The sequence below is a fragment of the Lonchura striata genome, chromosome 2 (genome assembly GCF_046129695.1).
Source record: "Lonchura striata isolate bLonStr1 chromosome 2, bLonStr1.mat, whole genome shotgun sequence".
NCBI lineage: Eukaryota > Metazoa > Chordata > Aves > Passeriformes > Estrildidae > Lonchura > Lonchura striata.
This window is the reverse complement of record NC_134604.1, coordinates 63,790,376-63,812,312: the sequence shown is the minus strand read 5'-3', so window position 1 is coordinate 63,812,312 and position 21,937 is coordinate 63,790,376. Positions and strand designations below refer to the sequence as shown.

The 21,937-nt window shown below is 44.9% G+C and overlaps 1 protein-coding gene across 1 annotated transcript in view; it reads right to left on the bottom strand.

The window, feature by feature from the left end:
- FOXO1 (forkhead box O1) overlaps positions 1 to 19,039 on the bottom strand; it is a 61,173-nt gene extending 42,134 nt beyond the window's left edge. The window contains exon 1 of the mRNA XM_021526612.3: positions 18,419 to 19,039. Coding sequence (XP_021382287.1) covers positions 18,419 to 19,024 — 606 coding nt within the window. The 5' untranslated portion in view covers positions 19,025 to 19,039. The remainder of the gene's footprint in view (positions 1 to 18,418) is intronic.
- Between the last annotated feature and the right edge of the window lie 2,898 nt (positions 19,040 to 21,937).

Below are 21,937 nucleotides of genomic sequence, written 5' to 3'. Positions count from 1 at the left end.
TCAGCCCTAATTCTTGGCAGCTACTTAAAAGGGCCAATGATCTTGCAATGGAGTCATGGGACTTTGAGTCATGGTCCTATCTCCAGCTCCAGGTTCCACCACCAGCCCCCATGCTGCTCCAGGCCTGTGCTCCTCCTCAGCTGCCCCACCACCGCCAGCGAGGACACAGGAACCCCACTCTCTCTTCCTGGGCCTGTCTCTAGGCTTCCCAGGATTTTGTAACAGCTTCTGATACGTTCAAGGCTGTCCCCCTTGCACCCTCTCATCTCCATTGCCCCCAACAGAAATCCATGCCAAAGTGAGTGAAAATGTTGGCGTGTGAAAGGTGGATACACTGAAGCTATGCAAGCACAACAAACCGTGTCATGCTTCCCTGCTTCCCACACCATCACGTCCCCACACCACACATCCCACAGCTTCCCATGGACATTACCTTAATCCCACAATCTGCACGCCCTCTCCAACTTCACTACTTTCTCTTCTTTATCTTTAGCAGCCCCCAAATACCGCAAGCCCCGAGTGAAAGGCCTCCAAATTCCATAGCATCCTTCAGCTCCTCCTAAACAACCCTCCTTGGAGCATCCACCAGGTCCATAAAAGAGCTTGGACTGGCCAGAAGCTGCTATCCACCAGGAAGAAAATGGCAATCCCAGGCATGGTTACTTAACTCTTGAATGGAACCTTTTTTTTTCAAATGATGTTTTATGACATCCATAATAATGAATATTCCAGTGATGAGCACAGAAGCCAGATTCATTACTGCCTTGTGACTCATTAAGGGTTTTTTCTAAACTGAGCAAAGTTTCCATAATTTTTGTGCCACATCTCACATCAGAGCTACACGTCAAGGAAGTGTTACAAATCAAAACAACTTCGATGACAACACTACAAAGAAGTACAAAACACTCAGCATTTGGAATGGCAAGAAATTGGGACTTATTTAGAATTTTTAGAATTTTTAATCCCTTTCACACTTTGGACTTCAACCCTTTAAAATGCAGGAAGAATGGTTCATTTTAAGCTTCTGGACTTTCTTCTTTTAATTTCATTTCCATTTTGGCTTGTGATGTGCACAGAGCTGTTCAGTGACATTATACAGCACTGCTTTGGAAAGCAAAAGTCTGCTCTTTTCTATCCTACATCAGTAAGAGAGAAAAAATTTCCTCCTTCTAACCCAAAGATCACAGAAAAGAATATATTTGTCTAAAGACAAGATTCGCAGACAGTTGTCACACCTTGTACTGAACGACAAAGTTGGACAAAGACACTAGCTTTGTATTACACAAGGTTTTCCTTTAACTCTTTGAACGGGTATATTTATTTCCTTACATACAATTCATAGCACATTATCTTCCTTATTAATTGCAGCTTCTTTTTGACACTCATTTAATTCTCTATCTTTTTATTTTATTCTTATCTACATTTACCATGTTAATGAAGAGTTCCTGCTTCCTGGTAAAGATTGTTTTGAACTGATAGGAAATCCTATAAAGTCTTACAGTTGCAGTTTTTCTCCATAACAAACAGTTCCATTACGTTGGAGATTACATACCTTAAAGATATTCCTTTTCTTTGTGACACATATTGTCTTGTCTCTAGAAAGTAAACTTTCCTAAGCCTCAATGACAGAAAGCAGGATTTTACAGAGCAAAAAAACCCCAGAAAAACACAACTCATGGCATTTGTAATTTAACTCACATTTCAAAGTCTTTCTCATTTCCTCTCTTGCCTTTTCTTACAAACACCACAACCAAAACACACTTGTTTGTTTTGATTTTCATTTTTCTCTACTGTTTCCAAAGACAAGAAAATTTCTCTGCAACCCACTGAGGTTACCAGCATGTTACATCTTTTGTTCCTATACGAAGACCATCCAGCCTTTGCAGACTTTCTAGAAAGCACAGAACAACTCGCAGTTCAGATATGTCCTCCATCTGTTCTGGGAGGGAGCAAGCGCAAGACTGATGGATGTCGTGGCCATCCCTAGCTCAAAGAACATATCTCATCATATGCAACCCCGACACACCACACTGCTATGTAGCCCTGGTCTTTTTCAAAAGGAAACAGGGTGACAATCCTCTTAGACCGCATCTGCATGGAAGTTATGTTATTTATCTGAAAAAAGATACCTCTGCTATGTGCAAATTGTGTGGCTGTGCTCAGTATTTAGGAGACCAGAGTTAAGACTTCCCAGCACTGGCAAGCAGGGAGTTAGGTGTGCATTAAACCCCATGTATGGCTGTCACCTTTCTACCTCCTTGGAGGAGCAGACTGTTACTGTCACAAGTGAAACCTGTGATTTCTCTACAGACTAGAAGATACTTGCTTTTTTTACTCCTTCTTACAGAACCTTTTTTCCAGTCCTTTAGCACCCATTGTGTTATGGGCAAGAAGATACTCAGATCTTGGTTTCCAAATCAGTTTGACAAACCCAGAGGTTCCTGAACTCTCAGTGTCTGGAAAACATGGCAAATTGGGCCAGTCCCCTGTGAAGTCAAAATGCAAAGCCTTCACAGGAGGTGGAAACAACATAGTCCAAGATTACCATCTTAGTTCCATGCACTTGGAGCTGCAGGCCTGAATTTGATGTCAACACTTGAAGCTGTCCCTTGGCCTCTTCCCTAAACCAATGGCATCTCATAATTTGAGTCTAAAAAGACTTCTATGGAAGGTCACAATGGCTGCCTCCTTTCTCAGGAATTACTGTGCCTGATGAAGTTCCTCCTTGCAAACATTTAGAACAGGAACCTATTCCCCTCCATCAACTACCATTCCCACACAGACCAGCCTTCTAATCTAAAAGTACACTACGTAATCCTCTTCACGTCTATCTTCTTTCCCTTCTAAAGTTACCCAAGGGCTTTCCGTGCAACACCAACAGGTACTTTGAATCACAAAAGTCAACAAATGAATAGAAACCGCTAGGCTTGAATAAAAGTTCCTTTGAGGTAGGAAGGAACCTGCAGGAAACCTCACATTGTTCAGAAGAGGACTGTGCTGTCCACAGTGGGCCTTACTGGACTCTTCCACAACTGGTTTGCATCAGCAGTTACACACCTGACATTTAGGTTACCAGTATGAGATGAAGTAAAACCTTTAACAGTAAGCAAGACATATTTTTCTTATTGGTGTTGCCTATGTGAACATTAACATGATTTACGTGGCAGAGGAAAACAGGTGTTAATAGGGAGAGGGAATATTAAGTAGAGATATTCTTTGCTACTCTATTTCTATTCTTCATGTTATAAAATTTAGTCTAAGTGGTACTCAAGTAAATCAGCAACATTAGCAATAAACCCAGTCAGAAGTTTCTGACTATAAAAGCATTCCAGCCTCTGGGTTTTTTCCTTAAATTTCAGTACAATTCTAATCCATGTTAAAGACATTTCTAGGAACAGGCACATATCCTACAGCAAAGCTCATTTAACAGTCACTTACCAGCAACAAACTTAAAGCCTTTATTGGCAATTTCAACTTCTGCTCTGCATGATTCATTTATCCCTGGGATAAGCCTGAGCAAGGGATTCCCCCAGTGAAAGACAGACTAATCAAATTATTTCAAGTCAGTCAGGTATTCACTTTACGCCATCCAGCCCCAATGGCAAAATCACTTGTAATAGCAGATCTCCCAATGTTAGACAAAAAAATACTTTCAGAGGCTAAGTGCTGGCTTAATCAGAGCCAAAAGACAAAGTTGGCACAGTCAGAAACACATAAAGGTTACACTGTCTCCTTCTCACTTCTAACCTTTCACACTGCGCTGGGAAGTGGCTTCTATACAGATACATAAAGGTCTTTTCCAGCCTGAACAATTCTGTGTTTCTATGACACGCCCTAGACAGAACACAAAATTACCTCACACGCAAGGCAGCACTGCTACATTGCATTCCAGTGGCTGCCATGGAGATGACAGATTTTTGCAAGATGCTGATAAGATCCCAGTACTGATCAACAAACCCAAAACAGCTTGAGGTTCTCCATTCTTCCTTCTGGGGGAGTTGTATGCCATGCATCCACCAGGTGTAGATACTTTTACACATCACGCCTAGCTAAAGGCGCTTAACCTGGTAAGTGATTTTTGGTGTCAGTTATTTCTTACCTCTGTCTCATCCTGGATAATAACTTGATAATTAAGAGGTTTGGTGCACTTTCATTCCAGCCAGGTTACTGAAGGACAGGCTGCAGCACCTGCACGGTATAGCATGGCAGCTAGCTGGCAATGGAAAGTACAGGAAATACCAGCTCTTGTCCCAGGAGTAGACAGGAAACATGGGTAAAAGATAAGCAATTATACCAGTAACTATGCAGGTTTTTCTTTTCCTCTGCTTCTACCCACCTCTCGAAACTCCAACAGCTTAGGAGAGCCATTCAGGCTTCCACCTCCCCTGGTGCCCTTGCTCCACACCTGCCAATGATGTTCTTGCTCTCATCATCTTTGGAAATGGAAATATTTCTTCTCAACCATATAGTTTTTGATGTTGACAACTTTTATTTCACACAGGAAGAACCTCCTGCACACCTGAAAGTTTGACAGCCTTTTTTCCCATGGTACCCTTTCTCTAAGAAAAGGCACTGCTTCCTTTAAGAGCATCATCATGCCACCACCACCACTGCTATTCCCTCTGTTCTCAAATCTAACGCAATGGGGAGTCACATGCTCCTGTTTATACATCCCATAATACAAGGCTGCTATTTATCAATAAATGCCTTGAGGTGCAGAGCAAAGCCCAAGCTAATAAAAATCTCCTGGGATTATCTGCTGGTGTTTCACATCAGCAACAGTCGTGGCCAGGGAAAACTGAAAGGGAATTAAGGATGTGGCAGAGAGCATACAAAGAGTAAAGAGCAAAAGAAAGGGGATGCTGCAGGTATTTGAAGAGTTGGGGATTAAAGACGGAAGAAAGACAACAGAAATAGAGGCCCAAGCTTTTGCTTTTTCTTTTCATTTTTTATTTTAAACTTTAATCCAAGGCATTAAATAATGAGTTAAATATACACAGGTAAACAGATATTCTCTATGTTCTGCTCAATAAATAACTAACCATTGGAACCCATGCCTGCAGGATAACTGCTGGAAAAATGACTTGCAGTGATTAAAAAAGGATTAAATGGGTTTTATAAGCAACAGTATCTATTGTTAAACATGCTAAAATAAAATTACAAGAGTTAATAATCTGTTTGCTTCAGGGCATAAACTAATCCTCATCTAAGGGTAGTAGAGATCTGCTTGCATGTCAGCTCAATATCTGGTGCAACAACTCCTCTCCATTGGCAACCAGACTTTGCTTTTGATTCCTGGCATTTTAAAATTGTCTTTCTTGCCTGAAAAAAAGAGCATGCTGTTGCTCAAGCCTTCAATGACCTCACATAATTAAGTGGAGTTTACCAGACGTATCATTCCCTTGAGGAGCGGGGGTGAAATGCTTGAAAAGGGAAGAAAACAGTTTAATTGCTCCAGATTTCAATATTCTGCTCTCAGTTTCTTTAAATACAGTTGTCAGGGCATTAATACCAAGCACGTGAGTTGAAATTGCTGGGAAAAGTTTAAAGACATGAACAAAGCACGCAATCTATCCATACTTTTCAGTGCAAATGGTTCATCAGCCAAATCATTTTATGAGAAAATAAGATCTTTGGGAGAGTCAGGGAAGATTTTTAACATATTAGAACAGAAGAATTTACTCTGCCTGGTCATAGTTAAAGCATTATCTAGCAAAGTATTATCACAGCCTGGTTCTCAAAGATGGAACAGGGCTGACATACAAACTCCTCAAGATTATGATCCCAGCCCTCTCCAAACCCAAACCCATGAACCTTACTAACAGATTGGCTAGTCTCCCAAATAATTGCTTCCGGACAAAACACAACACAGAACATGACACATCCAATGCGGTTATGAACTTTTAGTTTCAAGCACCAGTTTGCACATTCTCACAGGTAGGATGGCTGCATGCTGGGGACACTCCTCCCCTGGCTCAGGACAGCTCCTAGAGGAAGAAATCTTGAACAGGAGGCACACAGAACTCTTTCCACAAGCAACGTTTCCTTCCAAACTCCTAGGCTAAACCCCTCAGTTCTACTGCTCTACAGACTTTATATTATTATATATTATTTTTAGAGGGATGCAAATTCTAGCAGGTCCAATTTGGCAACCCAAATACTCAACATTTGAACTGTGTTTTCAGGAAAGGACTTTGCAATGGTCCACATTAACTCACTAGAAATTCAGATCATGTCCAGAGTGCTTCTGCAAAGTTTAGCAGTGACCACCCAACTGACCAGTATCAGTGCTGGAGCCCCATGTTAAACTCACAGCTAAAGAAAGACACATAAAATGCCTGCTAGGGTAAAAAAAAGTCCAAACAAGTAATTTTAAAAAAGAAACAAAACAAGAAAAACCTCTGAAACTTAAATTAGTTTTACAGAGAATACAAACATACTGGTCCAAATCACTGTATGTATATATTCCCTCTCCTTCCCTACTGCTGAAACAGCAGAGCATGCATGGCAGATGGTATGATTCATCTGAAAATTACTCTAGCAGCACTCTATTAGCCTCTAAGGAGTAAACTAGGATAAAAATATTCTGAATGTTAACTAAAAGTAGGCAGTTGTCATGAGGAGTCGTCAGGTCAGTCTACTTGCTTAGTTTGCAGAATTTTCCTTTCCATCAGCAAGAAGCACTACACATGAAGATAACATCACTTACTTGCTCTACCTACAAGGAATTATTGCAGAAGGGAGGCAACTGGGACACAAAAAGGTTTATTTTCCCACACTGAAGTAAAAATGTACCAGCTACAGTCAGGCCAAGAGCCACAGGACATCATATTAACAATGGCCTCAGCCATTTTGGGTGAGATGGGTGAGATTCAGTCTCTAGAGGCTGCACATCTTAGCTAGGAGAACAACTTTCCACATGCCCAGTAGCTGAATGCAAATCTGCTCAGTGGAAAACACGGAAGAAGGGACCTCAGGAAGTCTGTCCTTGCCCCAAGGTATCAGTAATTACACCCATCAGCCCACATAGCACACAGAGTAACTCGGCAGGGAAGAGACAAAACGAATGCCTGCATCACATTCAGTGTTAGGGCAGCCCTACCAAGCAGCCTGATTCAAAAATGCAGTAAAAGCACCATACCATGACTCCCCCTGCTTCATGCAAAAGACAGGAGTCAGCAGTGCCGCATGACTTCTTCCAGAGAAATTAAAAAGTATAGGAAGCAAGGAATTGGGTTGCCAGATGCAAGGAATGCTGAGCACTCACTCAGTGACCTCTTGGACTAGCACAGGATGCCTCCAACTGAAACACCATCACTCATTTGAAAATAAGAAACAAAACACACTCTTGGGTGATTCAGGTTATGCTGACAGTAAAAAATTCACCAGACTGCAGCCCACTGCCCCAGGACTGAGTAGTCTAATTGCCTGGGCTCTGGGCCCCAAGCTAAAAAACTCCTTCCCAAATAAACAGTCCACAAGAACTGATTTATTTTTCTGCTCCATCAACACTAATCCTTAGTCAACAGAAGCTGAGTATTTGGTGTACATTATATATGCAGGTTAACCAGGTGAAGCCAGAAATCCAGTTGCCCTCATCTTTGGGGGAAAGGTAGTGAAACTGTGCTTAATGTAGTATCTTCAAAAAGGCATTTTCTACATATGTATACACTACCACCACGTCAGCCTTGTTGCATAACCGGGTTGTGCAATCATTGTGAATTAATTTACATCTTCTGTTCCAGAGCTTCAGAAGTGAGAAAGAGGGATCACTGTCAAGGCAAAATTTGGATTTTGCAGGAAGATGGTCTGAAGAGAGGTCAAAGGCAGTGGGGAGGACACCAGGACTCCATCCCTAATGCCTCTACTGCTCACCCAGAACAGACATTTGGAACAGAATTTTAGTTAGAAACCTCAAAGCAAAGAATGACTTCATAGCATCAGGGGATGACTAGCGTTGGCTCGGGCTGCAAGCAGAGAAGATTATGGTTTCTCCTTTTAATGCTTATGACTATGTCATTGCCACAGAACTGTAAAGAAGAAATAGGCAAGAGTGCAGTATCAGGTTTTCATAGACTGTACAAACTGGATTATTCAAGAGTGACTCAAGTTCCTAACAAGCATGGAGAAGTCTGCATTAAGATAGTATCTTTTGATTTTTCCCAAAATCAATTGCAACAGGCTGCATTTTAAAATACTGCTTTAAACTCCCATCCTTGTTTGTATTTCAGGGCAGCGTTTAGTGGATTTACTACATTTGCACATAAGGAGGACACAAAACACAAACAATACCAGGGACCAGACCTTACATCAGCATTAAAACCCTACCAGCCAGAACACACACTCACACAATGTCAGCAGAGATGCTCAGCTCTTGCCACAAAGGTAAACCCTCAGCCATAAAAATCTGACACCATAGTTTTACTCAGAGGTTGCACATATTCATCTAGGAAAAAAGGAGAAAAATGCAATAAAATTAATCCCCCAATTTAAGCCAAAAGAGAAAGATCCAGGTTAAGCCCTCTCCATCCATCTCTGAGGTTTCCAAGCATTTAAAACATAAAACTGCCTTCCAGGTCTCTCTTAATACTATCCAAATGATGGCAGGGCCAAGATACCATAAAAACTATGAAAAATTAAACGTGCTCTAAGTTGAATATGCAACCACACTCTAGGTTTTAACATCTTAAAAAGAAAAAAGTGGTGGGGTTTTATTGTTATCTTTCTCCACTATAGATTTCTAGATATTAATCAAAATCTGAAAATATATCTAGCTAGATAGAAGTCTGTAGAGCATTTCTATTTGAGTTTAATTTATGTACTACAATTTGATCAGATCACACATGAGGCTGCATCCTCATCCTGAATTTCAACTAGCTTCTGGTTTGAGCTGCAGACACATCAGCTCATCCCAAAGAAGCAGGGGTGAAGCACAAGAAGTGTAGCAGCAACTGCAAATACCTAAGCCTGACCTGGCTCTGGTAATTTAACCTTCCTTAACACCACATCATTTAAAAAATCAGTAGAAGTATAATCCATCTAAAATAAATTAGTAGTAATAATAATGAATCTAATCAATAATCATTATTTACCTTGAAACAACATCTCATGGATTCATAAAATGGCTTGGGTTGGAAGGGATCTTAAAATTAATCAGCTTCCAATTCCACCACCACAGGCAGGGACACTTTCCACTAGACCAGGTTGCTCAAAGTTCCTGGCCTTGAACATTTCCAGAGATGAGGCATCCACAACTTTTCTTGGCAAACTGTGCCAGTGCCTCACCATCCTCACAGTAAAAATTTCTTCCCAATATCTGATATAAATTTACTCTCTTTCAGTTTAAATCCTCCGAGTTAGCACAAGCATTGCTTCCCTCACCTGAACCTCCAGAGACATTGAAAGATCTTACTGAGGAGCAAAGGCAGCATGGCATCCTCTGGAGAGGCAAAGGGCTGTACCTCAACTGATCTAACGAGTGAGAAATCTGTGCAGTGAATCACTACAAACTCCTCTGGTAACTGCGAAGAGGAAACACGGTTACTTTCCCTGCCCTCCTCTGCACACCTGAGCAGTAAGCGGCAGAGCAGCCACAGAGGGGCCTGGCAGACGGAGCATTCTACACCGGCGGGCTCTGCTCCTGCGCCAGGCAGCGGCCAGGTCCCGGCCGAACACCCCTGGAACCCGCACAGCAGCACCGTGCCAGCACTGGGGCAGAAGCCGGGCTCCGGGCTCCCCACCCAGCCTTGTGCTCACACCTCCCAACGCTGGTGCCCGCGGCCAGGGGCACCGGGAGCAGCCCCCAGCCCCACGGCGCTCGGACGCTGGAGCCTGGCAGGGCAGTCCTGCAGGGAGCGGTGCCAAGGGGCAAGCAAAGAGAGGGTCCAACCAAACAGGCATGAATTACACCTGCTTACTGCAGGTGCAGACAACAACAGCTCATAGAATCTCTCTTGCCCCAGAGCACCACCAGCATGCCTTCAGAGACCCAGGTTTCCTGGGAGAAGGGGTTGGGGGCTGGCAAATAATTACATTTAATCTGAAGGCTCAGATTTGAGGAGAATATTTTTGGTAAGAGAAATCAACACGTTTAACAGTGAGCGGGAGAACAGAGCACACAATCCTTTCACATCCTGACAGGGTAAAACTGCGGAGGCCTGCTATGAAGCATGTCTGAATAACAGTATCTTCATTTTTTGAATATCTAATTAGGAGTTTCTATATATTGCAAAGCATTGCTATAAGATATAATTTAGTTGGCAAACACTAAAGATCTCAGTCTGTAAGTATGATTTTGGCAATCAAAATTCAGATCTGGATATATATCCAAGATATGTATGGAACCAGTACCTTTTTTTTTAATTCTAACAATTACAATCAAATTAGAAGATTAACTCATATCAGTTTTAAGCAAATGCAAGCTACAAGCAAATGAGCCTACACCACCACCACCACAACAGCGTATTTTTGGACTGTTAGTATCCTTACTCCCATTAGCGACTTCACATATATTTAACACATATTAAAGGGCAGTAAAAATCTAAGAAGGCTACGGATGCCAGAACTTAGCACCAACTTAGAACTCCCATATGCCAAAAAACCATTTACAACTGTGCTAATTCCCACAGTGGGAACTGAAAAGCAGATTCATATAACACAATGGGCAACAAACCCATTCCTTTAATTTCAGTCGCCAAATTTTAATTAATTTCCATCCAGGCAAACACCAAGCATTTCTGCTGATCTTGCAGGATGTAAGCTCATTTGCACAATAAATGCGGTTTAACAAGTCACCACATTTATAGCAAGTTGCTTCAGTCTTATCTAACTGCACAGTTTGAAAAGTCAGTGATGGGTAAGTGAAACCCCACCCACGTCACAGTTTCTGGAGTTAAGCACAAGAAAACTGAAGAAGTTGCTACCTTGGCATTGCAAGTGAGACTGCCAACAGCAAATTGACAGAGTCCACATTCTGAATTATGTGCATATCCCTTACTCAGGAAGGGGAAAAAGCATGCACTTCACACTTCTGCGTTTTTCCTACAAAAATTAATGGCCATACTCCAATGCTCCTCTTCCAAAAAAAAAAAAAAAAAAAAAAAGTGCAAAGACCTTCTCTGCTGTATGAATTTGAACAGGTCACATATAAATAAATCCTGGGAGGCACAAAGCACTGCAGCACTAAAGCAGCCTTATGCACTTTCAACTTTCTCCAGAACCACAGTTTCCATGGACAGCACAAAAAGGCTGCTCACACGCATTACTCCTACACTTATGCACACGGTTCATTTCATTAAAAAAGGTTTTAATTTCCTGATTTCTGCAAGTGATGCAAATTTCATTCTGGTTTCAAATAAATTAAAGGAGGGGCATTTCTAACATTTTCTAAGAGGGACATCAACATGCAAGAAGTAGACCCCAGCCTACTTTATCATTTTACATCCTGGTACAGAAGCACCATGGAGACCTGGCACTAAGTGGTCTTTAAGAAAGAGATACCAAAAAAAAAAAAAATTTAGATGCTAATAAAATAAGAATTCTCACATATTACAGCGCACAGCTAAAAGATATAATTTAATCAGCAAATATTATGGTTAAGGGCCCTCTGCTTGCAAGCACTTTTCTGGTAATGAGTCCAAATTAAATCCGAATATGCACAATTTCAGAGACCATGTTCCCAGCACAATCTCTCAAGTACACATGTGCCAGGCCCAAGAAGCTACACTCCATGGATCTACATAGCAATAGCCCTGACAAAGCTAAAAAAGGAGCTCCACACGCTCACATCAACATGAGCCTACATTGCACACACCAGTAAAGCACTTGGAGAAATACAGGCTACTTAGAAATGCGATCACAGCCATCCCTGGCATGCTCTCCTGAAGTATTAACAGAACTGAATGCACTTCCAACTGCATGGTTTCTCAGAATTCCCAAAAGCCAGGTTTCCAAGACTAGAACAAAAGAAGACGTGTACCTTTAAGTTTAATTAACTCTAGAATAAGGTGTATGTTCAAACAGAACTAGAACATCATTGATACTGTGCAGTGATGCAAGATGCCTTTAACAGCTCAGTAAGTCATCTGAGCAAACTGAGTGTTGTCCTCCACTCCTCCAGCAATTCCTAATCTCTGTCTGATGCAGAAGCTGTCAGAGTCCCAGGAGGTTTTGAGTGACTACATTTTTAAAGACAGAGCCACTTCTGGTTCCATCTACCACAAACCAAAGCATTGCTAAGCCTTCACCATTCATTACAGAAGTGCTTCAAAACTTAACATGTGCCCCTTTAGGCATCATTTTAAGCAATTCAGCAAAGATCAGTGTCTACTATTGAAATCTAGAACAAGCATGAGGCTTAATGAAGATCTTAGAAGCTAACTGATCTTGTAAAAGCACCTTAACTCTTTTAATTCCTTTTCCATTAGGAATGGAGACCTACCAAGAAACCTCATGATGCTGTGCTGCTCACTTAAGACATCTGCATATCATAAACGACAGTGCAGGAATGATGCACCTTTGTTTGATAAACACACATGATTAATGTTTACTAAGTAGATTTAGAAATAATACTTAAATGTGAATAGCGCTTATCTTCACAGATCAATTCAACTCACGCTGAAGCTCATGGAGCAGCAGAGATGCTGTTCTTCAAAATGTGACTCTTTCCAATGCACTTAATTTCTGAAGCACAACCTATCATCACCAAGAGCAGTGTTTCCCCAATATTTAAAACCCGTTTCAGCAACTAGACTGACAAACAAAATGCTACAAAATTCATTAAAATATTAGTATGCACTACCATATGCTTAACTCTATCTGCAGCCAGCATCAGCAAATTTGAAGTTCCTTTCTCACGAGAATTGACAATGAAGTAAATATATATATTGTTTACATATTTCTGTAAGAGGAAAACAAACTATATTTCAGGTTATCTTCACTATATTTTAGTCTATTATTCATTACTCAAGGTTTTAAAATAATTTCCATCAGAAACCCTTCTTTCATATTCAAACTTCTTCCCAAAACAGAATGGGCTGAGAGCTGAATTTCTGTAGCCACAACCTTACATATTTCACAAATCTGTGGCTGCAAAATATATCTGCATTTTTATTCCAGAAGCCAAGCACTTATTTTACAAAATGATTCACCAGTTGAGTAAACAGAGACACACATATTTAGGCAGCATCATGCTTTGGAAACCAAAAAGATATGAGCATACATCTCAAGACTACACAATTCCTGGTGCCTTACTGAAAAACCCAACCACCAAAAGTACTGCCTATCTTATTAAAAAGACAGAAGTAAAAAGCAAAAAAGAAAACAACCTCACATACCTCACCTAAAAATCTTTATCTCCTTGACCCACACTGCTTCCCCTTTTCATCACAAGCAGCAAAGGCTCCAGTTCCCCAAACAAACAATTTCATCAACTACTTGTAAAACCATGTGATACAAAAATAATGATAATAAGGAAGCAGCTGAGCGTGTCATAAAAAATATGGAGGCAGAGAGCTGTTACCTTGTCTTTGAATTGAAGTTCTTTAAAGGCACTTAAGGAAAACTTAGTTCATTATGTCACGATACAAAGCCACTTACACATTTCATTTTGGTGTTTGGTCTTACCTATAATCATACAAGTAACTGAACAGATACCATAGCAAATAGAAAACAGGCAAAGAAAATTAAAACATTATTCAAGGTCCTGATGGAAAGCTCAAAACCACTGATGCAGCTCAGCCATGAGTTATGCAGACACAGGTGAGGAGAGCACCTTACACCTGCAAAAATTAAGCTGAACTTTCACACCTGAAACTAAGCAAAATTCAAGCTGGTGACTCACAGACAACGTAGGCTGCTACAAGAGGCATTTTGGTGGCAGTGAGCAGGTATGCAAGACACCAAATCGTTTTCTCACAGCAGGGTGGGCTGAGGCCAGGTGTCATGGCAGAGCAGACTCAACTGCAGCTGCCAGCTCTTGAGGCTATTTGCCACATGCAAAAAGGTGTGACTGTATAGCATTGACCTTGACAGAATCCACAAACAGAAAGCCAAACATACACACCTCTACCTGCATATGCTTGTGTGTGTTGTATGAATGTATAGTACACACATTGTATTATAGTATAATAATACAATGCATGATGCTGGGGGGGGACAGATCACCTGAGGAAGCATCTTAAGGGACAGAGGTAAATGCCCACAGGTATGTAACCAGTACTGAGGGAATACACAGGCTGAGTTAAAGGCAATCCTCAATTGTGATTTTTCCCACCAAAAAAAAAAAAAAAAAAAAAAAAAAAAAAAAAAAACCACCAAAATAAACCCCTCACAAAAATGGTCTTTAAGGTCCCTTCCAATCCCAACTATTCCATGACTATGATTTTCTATGTACTCATTTCAATTTAAATAAATCAAATTAATTTCCACAATTTAAACTGTTCACTGATCGAGCTTCAAAACACCGAAAAATGCAGTGAAAATTATTCTTGATTTTTTTCAGTATTTCTAATGTTTTTTACTACTGTGATTTTCAAACCAAATACAACTGAACCAGAACAACCCAGAATTCATTTTGCATGAAGAGCAATTCACTACAGAACAGTGCTGACCACAGAGAGCTCCTATGATAAGGCCACCCAAAGCACCTGTCCCATGTCTGTTTTGTCCTCAGGCTTTCAACCATCCATCCCTCTGCATCTAGATATATATTCTCATTCCTTCAACAATGACAGCAAAGGAATTTAGGTGAACAAGCTTCCTTGGGACTAGAAGTCAAGGAGGTGTATGTGCCCATGGCAACTTAACACTTGCTGCTAAGAAAAATCAACAACACATCCACCTCCAGATGAGTGACACCAAAACTCCATGTTTCCTGTTCAAAAATGTTACAGGGTTTTATTTGAACCCATTTTCAAAAGCAGACTGAAAGGATGAGACCATTCAAGGAAGCTTAACTGTGACAGCTCCTTTACAAAAAATCTCAACCCTTGCCATAAAGCAGATATCATGAAATATGCACATCACAGAGACATTTTATATTTTATATATGATTAGCCAAAAATCTATCATATTTGTGTCAAAAAAATAGTTATCTACAGCTGCAGTGGAGTTCTTGACTCTTCTGTTTTAAGCCTTGGGTCTCCCACTATCAGAATAAGGCAAAATGTTGCTTCTATTTGACTACTGTTCTACCAGAAAAGTCTCGTTCTTCCATGTAACTTTCACAACAATTTCTTTCTTATCTCTACAGCAAATCTTGTTCTTGCTTCGGCTTTCTCTGAGCAACACAGGTCACTATCAGCACTCATTCACAACCAACAATGCAGCAAGTCTGGCAGAGCACAACCCCAGTGCTTCATTCAATGCAGCCACCCCATGGGGGTCATGGGAGACTTTGCTCCCTTAGAGTTCAAACGGGGATTCGATTATAAAGCAGAGTTTGTGACAAGAAAAGCTGGAATAAACAACTGTGTATGTACAGCTGAGAACAATTTACCTACTTAAATAATTCTATGTTACTGACAATTTTATGTTAATACCTTCGGCTTATACCCATATATTAAAAGGCATTTTTATTTTAATGTTTTTATTCAGAAGAGCTTGGATGCTGTTTTGAGCTCCTACCAAAGAATGTTGACACCTCTGAACCTTAAGTGAAAAACAGAAAAGAAGCTCAACATCACATATTAAATCAGGGCAGTACCTAGTCACAAGCAGTCAGCCCTCAACTTCTGCCTGAGAAACATCACCCTGCCACTATGCAGAAAGTGCACATTATTTTTCAGCTCTTGTGTGTTTCATATATTTTGTGAAGAAGAATTTGAAAGGTGCCTTACTGCACTTGCAAACATGCAAACCCCAACAGGACGAAGCATCTCAAAGTTTTACTTAAGGGAGAAAAAAAAATACCCCCCCATTTCCCAGCCTGCGTCAGCAGTGCACAATGTACTCCCAGCCCTAAGTCAGTGCCAGGCTCTGAGGCGAACCTGCGCTCCCTCTGTCAGCAGAAAAGTCAGTCGCTAATCTGTGCTCATCTCTGGAGCGATGTTCCTCCTCTGCAGGGCCCTCGGCTGACTCAGGCTTCGCTCCCAGCCCTACGCCTACAGCAGGTCCCCAGACCACGGGCAAACCAACGGCTCCCAAGCTGGAAAAAAATAAAAGTAATCCTCACTCACACTGAGCCGTGGAGAATTGGTGATAAATACGGCAAACGAGCTGCACGCCTCAGCCAGGCCATTTATAGCATTGACACCCAGTGGCTGCTGGTAACTCAACTTGAAAGTGTGTTAAAGAAACTCTGCACTTCCTTGGCTTAAGCGGTAAAACCTGCAAGTATGCAACTTTCAGAGCAGCCTGGCAGTTATGCAGCCAAAAGGATGGGGGCATAACACGGTGACTATTTAATTATGGAAGGAGAGTCCATGTGTATTTACCCAAAAGCAGCAGCAGGCTATGTACTGCGCTCTACCAGAGGGTACTGCAGCCAAAAAACATGCCAGTAGCAGCTCTCCCTGTGACAGCAGAGGGATGTGGGCATGGGATGTGCTCAGTCTGTTAGAGGGAGGTGTGCGAGACTTCTTCCTTGCTGAAGCACCACGGGACAAGCAGCAATAAAATAGGAAGCGCCAAGTAAGTTACACAGCTATCAGTGTTTCTTACTTGCTCGCCTGAATTTGGGAGCTATTTGATTTTATTTTGGTTTGTTTGGCTTTTAGTTCTCCTCTACTCATTCTGAAAAGGCACTTAAGGAGACTAAAATACCACTGGAAAAAAAAAAGCAGCACTTTCAAGTGACAAGTTACCTTATTTAAAAGCTGTTAGCTATCAATCACTTCGCTCCTATTAAAGTTTTTCATGACAGATGTCTTCAGACAATTATCCTTTAAATTTTTTAGTCAAACACATCGGTAGAAACTAACAAACTACTTTCAAAAGCCCTAAAACTTTCAGCTAAAAATGAATTACAGATCAATCTGCATTTCCTTAGCAGGATGTTGCTTACCTCTGAAAAAAATAGAAATTTACGAAAAAACTGATGTAACAAACATTCCTAGCAGCGCAATTAAAAATACATAAATGCAGGATTTGAGTTGACACTTTTTTCTAAAAAAGAGATAGATAATACAAATACTAAAAGGCGAAGCAAAGAGTTTGATTGGCCCTAACTGGAACTAAATCCCGAACACACCAGAGTGCGCCGATGCCGTGCTAGGTGCTCGCACCTCACGCCATTTACTGCCATCATTTAATCCCTCGCAGGGCGGCGGAGGCTGTGCCTGTACGCAGACGGCACAAGCTTCTTCTGACAATGCTCTCACGCAAGTGTCACAAAACTCGGCGCTGCCTCCGCCGCGCACGGGGACACGGCTTGGTGACACTTTCTCGGCGGAGGCCTCGGAGAGATAGGATTCACTGGCAGCAGCGCTCAGCCTTAGCCTTTATCACCCACGGGGATGCAAAGCTGGAGGGTACTATGCGGCTGGCGCTGCCACCGGGGCCGCACAGGCCCAAGCGCAGCTTCGCCTGGCTCGCCCCGCAGCTGTCGGGGGGCGGCCAGTGCCCGAGGGCTCCCCGGGACCTGGCGAGCGCGTCCCTCGGAGATCCCACCGGGGGCTCCAGGCAGCACCGGCTGCGGCTCCGGCCGGCGCGGGCTCAGCACAAATCCCGGCCGCCAACAGGTTGCTCCGCTCAGACGGCAGGACTGCGCTGCGGGAGAGAGGGAGCTCCGTCCCACCACGTAATACAAGAACGGCGCTCCCGCCACTCAAGTTTAACAAAGCCATCACGTCAAATACTGCGGCTTACTCATTAAACACAAGGTATTTCTGCAACCCTTGTTCTGCCTCCGCTCTTTCCCCATCCCTGTTTGCCTCTGTCCTCGCTCCACCGCCCGACGGCAAAGCCCTGCAGCACCAGGGTAGACGGCGGCACGGACCGGCCGCGTTCCGGGGCCGGGCAGCGCCGGGGCCGCGGCGGAGCTCCCGCGGCACCCCCGGCACACGGGTGCTTACCCCGGGCCCGCCGGCCGCCCCGGGCAGCAGGAGGCGGCGCCGCTCCTGCCGGCTTTGCCCGGGGACGGCGCCGTGACACCGCGTGAACTTTTGCTTTCGGCGGGGCAGGGCTGGGGGAGGCGGAGAGCGGGGGGGGCGGCCCCGGTCCCTCCAGCGCCCCAGCGGCGGGAGGCCAAGAACGCTTTTCTCCCTTAGGAGTTCTCCCTTTGGAAAGGTGAAAAAAATAAAAAAGAAATGTGAGGTCAAACTGAAAGCGCGGAGCCGGAGCACTGCAGGCTGCGCAGCGGGCATCACGCCGCCGGCGGGGCGGCGTGCCCAGCCGCCTGCAGCGCCGCGGCTGTGCCCGGGACGGCAGAGCCTCCCGGGACCCCCCGCCGACGGGGCGTCCCCCACCACCCGCCTCTTACCTTCCAGCCGGCCGAGCTGTTGCTGTCGCCCTTATCCTTGAAGTAAGGGACGCTCTTGACCATCCACTCGTAGATCTGGGAGAGGGTGAGCCGCTTCTCGGGGGAGCTCTCGATGGCCTTGGTGATGAGGTCTGCGTAGGACAGGTTGCCCCACGCGTTGCGCCGCGACGAGCTGCTCTTGCGGGGCTGCCCAGGCACGGGGCCCGGTGACAGACCGGCCACAGGCGGCGGCACCGGTGGCACCGGCGGCGGTCCCGGCGGGTGGAGGCGGCAGCCGGCCTCGGGCGCCGGGAAGTCCCCGCAGCGGCAGGCGGCAGCCTCCGGGGGGGCGGCGGCGGGGGGCAGCGGCGCGAAGTCCTCGCTCTCCTCTAGCAGGCTGAGGTTGCTGATGAAGTCGGCGCTCAGCGGTCCCGAGGTGGCGGCCCCGGCCCCGGCCGCGGCTCCGGCCGCCCCATCGGGCTGCCCGCCGCACGACGGCGCCGGGCTGGAAGTGGCCGAGCTGGGGGTGTTGAACTCCGGCCGCGGCAGAGGCCAGGTGCAGGAGCGCGGCCGTGGCAGCGGCTCGAAGTCGGGGTCGATGTCCACCAGCTGCGGTGCTTCGGCCATGGCGGGGCCGGGGCGGGAGCGCGGCGGGAGCGGGGCGGCTTGGGCTCAGCGCCGCCGCCCCATGCAGGCTCCGGGAGCGGATCGGCGCGGCCCCGACGGCGCTACCGCCGACTCTCCTGGCCCCGCCGCCCTGGACCTCCGGCCTGACCTCCCGGCCCCGTCGCCCTAAACCCTGCCCCTGCCCGGCTCCCTGCCCTCCGCGGCAACTGCAGCAGCAGCAGCGACCCGGCCGCCCGGCGCGCACCGACTGGAGCGACCGCCCCGCGCGGGCCCGCCTCCAGTCTCCCTCCTCCTCCTCCTCCTCCTCCTCCCGGCGGGGAGGGACGGCCCGCGCCGCGCCAATGGCAGCGCCGCGCCGCCGCCCGCCTCCCGCCGCGGGGCTGCTCCGGCAGGAGGGTGCCGGTGCCCCCCGTGCTGCTTCTGGGTGGTTTTTGTTTCCCGGCAGCGCAGCGGGGAGGGAAGGGGCGAGCGGGCGGGCGGCGGTGCCCCCCGCGGCCGGGGCTGCCCAAAGGCAGCCAGTGCTCGCACGGCGAGCCGCGGAGGGTGGCCACGGAAAATTCCCCCGCGAGTGTTTCTACCTCAGTCGCTGCCGGCGGGGTCCTGCCGCCCGCATCGACGGGCCCGGTGCGTGTCGCCGCCGGGGATGAGCGGGGAGCCGGGAGCATCCCTCGGCTGCAGCGGGGCGGCTGCGGGAGTGCGCGGAGCGGGGGCCGTCTCCCCGCTCCCGCGGCATCCCGGCAGCGCTGGCTCCGCGCGGAGCGCTGCTGCCGCCCGGCTGCCCGCCCCGCGGGAGCCCTGGCAGCCCCGCATGCCGGACCGGGGCTGCGACAGCTGCCCTGCCTCGCTCCCCTCTCCTCCCTCCTTCCCCGGCCGGCTCCTCGCCAAAAAGTGTCGGCACCTCCCGAAGCGATAAATCTCCCTTTCGGCTGAGCATGTTTTCATGCCGTGAGCTGGTGTTTTATTCCGTGATCAAGCACGGAGCACGGGATAATTTCATCCTAAGTCAACTATTGAACATACTTTTTATTTTTCCCGGCAAACCCCAGGGTTACTCAATTCATTGAGGTTTATATTCTTCCCTTTCAATGAGGCAACAGTCACAGGACACATCGCCTCTGCCTCCCCTGCCCATCAACTATACGAAGATATATATATATATATATATATATATATATATATATATATATATATATATATATATATATATATGTTCAACATAACACAGAAGTGTTATTCTGTTTAAAGTTAAAAAGAAGACATTTTCTTGAACTACGGAAATAATCCCAAGGATGAGACATGACTCAACACCTTGTTCAAACTGGCAAAGCCTACATTTTAGAAAATCTGTTTTGTTTTCAATAGCAGGAGTGCTTTTAAAAAACATACTTCAGACATGGCTTCATAAGTCACAAAATTCACAACCAGCCATGGCATTTGACGTTGCATGTCATTGAACCACCATAGCTGGGTAACTGTCAAAGCTGAGCCAGAAAACCTGTTACCCTTCCCTCCTTTCTGCATCAAGGCAGAAAGTGTTAATGTTATTTAAATGCAGTTCATTGTTCCTATAAAAATATTTTCTGAAAATGAGTAACAATAATGAAGGGAAGAGAATACAAGACTGGCTTTAGGCCACGGCATGTAATTTACTGTCAGATCATACATCTAGATACTCATGCTGTCTATTATGAAAATGCTTTTTAAGATACGTGGTGACACCTAACTATATAGTTTGTGCAAAATATACATAAGTGCATAGTAACTGATCACATTTTAAAGCACTGGTTTTGTCATGTTTATTTTACCAAATGCCAAAGGTGATTATACCTTATTATAGGTTGGCTGCTCATCAGATTTTGGAGTTGCTTTGCCTTTAAGTAATTTCTATGTTTTGTTAATCCTTTAAAGGATTCAACCCACAAATTTATATTGCTTAGCCCATGGATTTTAGAAAACACCTTTTTTCAGGCTTTTTTTTTTTTTTTCAGTTTAAGAAAAAAAAGAAGGAAAATAAAAGAAAGCAAAGCAGTCCCAGTTCAACCTAATAACTTGCATGCCACGTTTCAGCTTGGAACAGCTTTATGTGGCAGTGTTACACAACTCAGCTGCAGTAGTTGCCCTGCAATAAGGGAGAGCACCCTGCCTTGGAGAAGCAGAGGTTATATAATGGTGAGAAGCAGCCAGGGACGCGCAGCGAATGGATGTGTTTAAATGGGAGCCAAAACAAAAGAAGTGCTTGAGAACACAGAAACATATTCTTTTTCTTTCCTTGGTGTCTGAAAAAAAATAAAAGGGGGGTCTAAGAGCCAGATTGGCACCCATCCTGCGAAAGGAAGTGGATTTATTACCCAGGCTTTCTTCTAAGGAGTTTTTTTAATCTTGCAGTCCTTGCTCTTCTATTTTGTCCAAAGTAGAGATGTTATTCCCTGAACTCTATTGGAATATGCAGATGTTTAAAAAAAAAAAGCTTCCCTTTGTCAGATGCCAACTGTGAAAACCGGGAGGAAAGCTACTTTTTGGGAATTTCAGGAAGCCCTGGTGCATTTGTAGTTCAGCCCAGGTCATTCTGCAGGATAGAGGTTGTATTCCTCTTTCTTGGCCCTACATGACATTTCTGTCACTGCCCTCACCTTCTTGGCAGGGCTCTGCCACCTTTGTGCCCCATGTCACTGATGTTCTTGCAGCTCAGAAGTTAACAGTGAATACAGAGACTGCAGACAGCAGCTTGAAGTGAGATGTGAGGGACATGGAGGTGGAGAAGATAATACCAGAAACTTCCAAATGCTGCAGTTGCTCAGCAAGTGGGGCCCCGTGACTCACAACGCAACAGGCAGAGCTGAGCTGCAGAGATTTTGGCTATCACAGGCCAACAGCTGGGACTAGGTCTGCTGAGGGTTGAAGGAAGGATGAAGG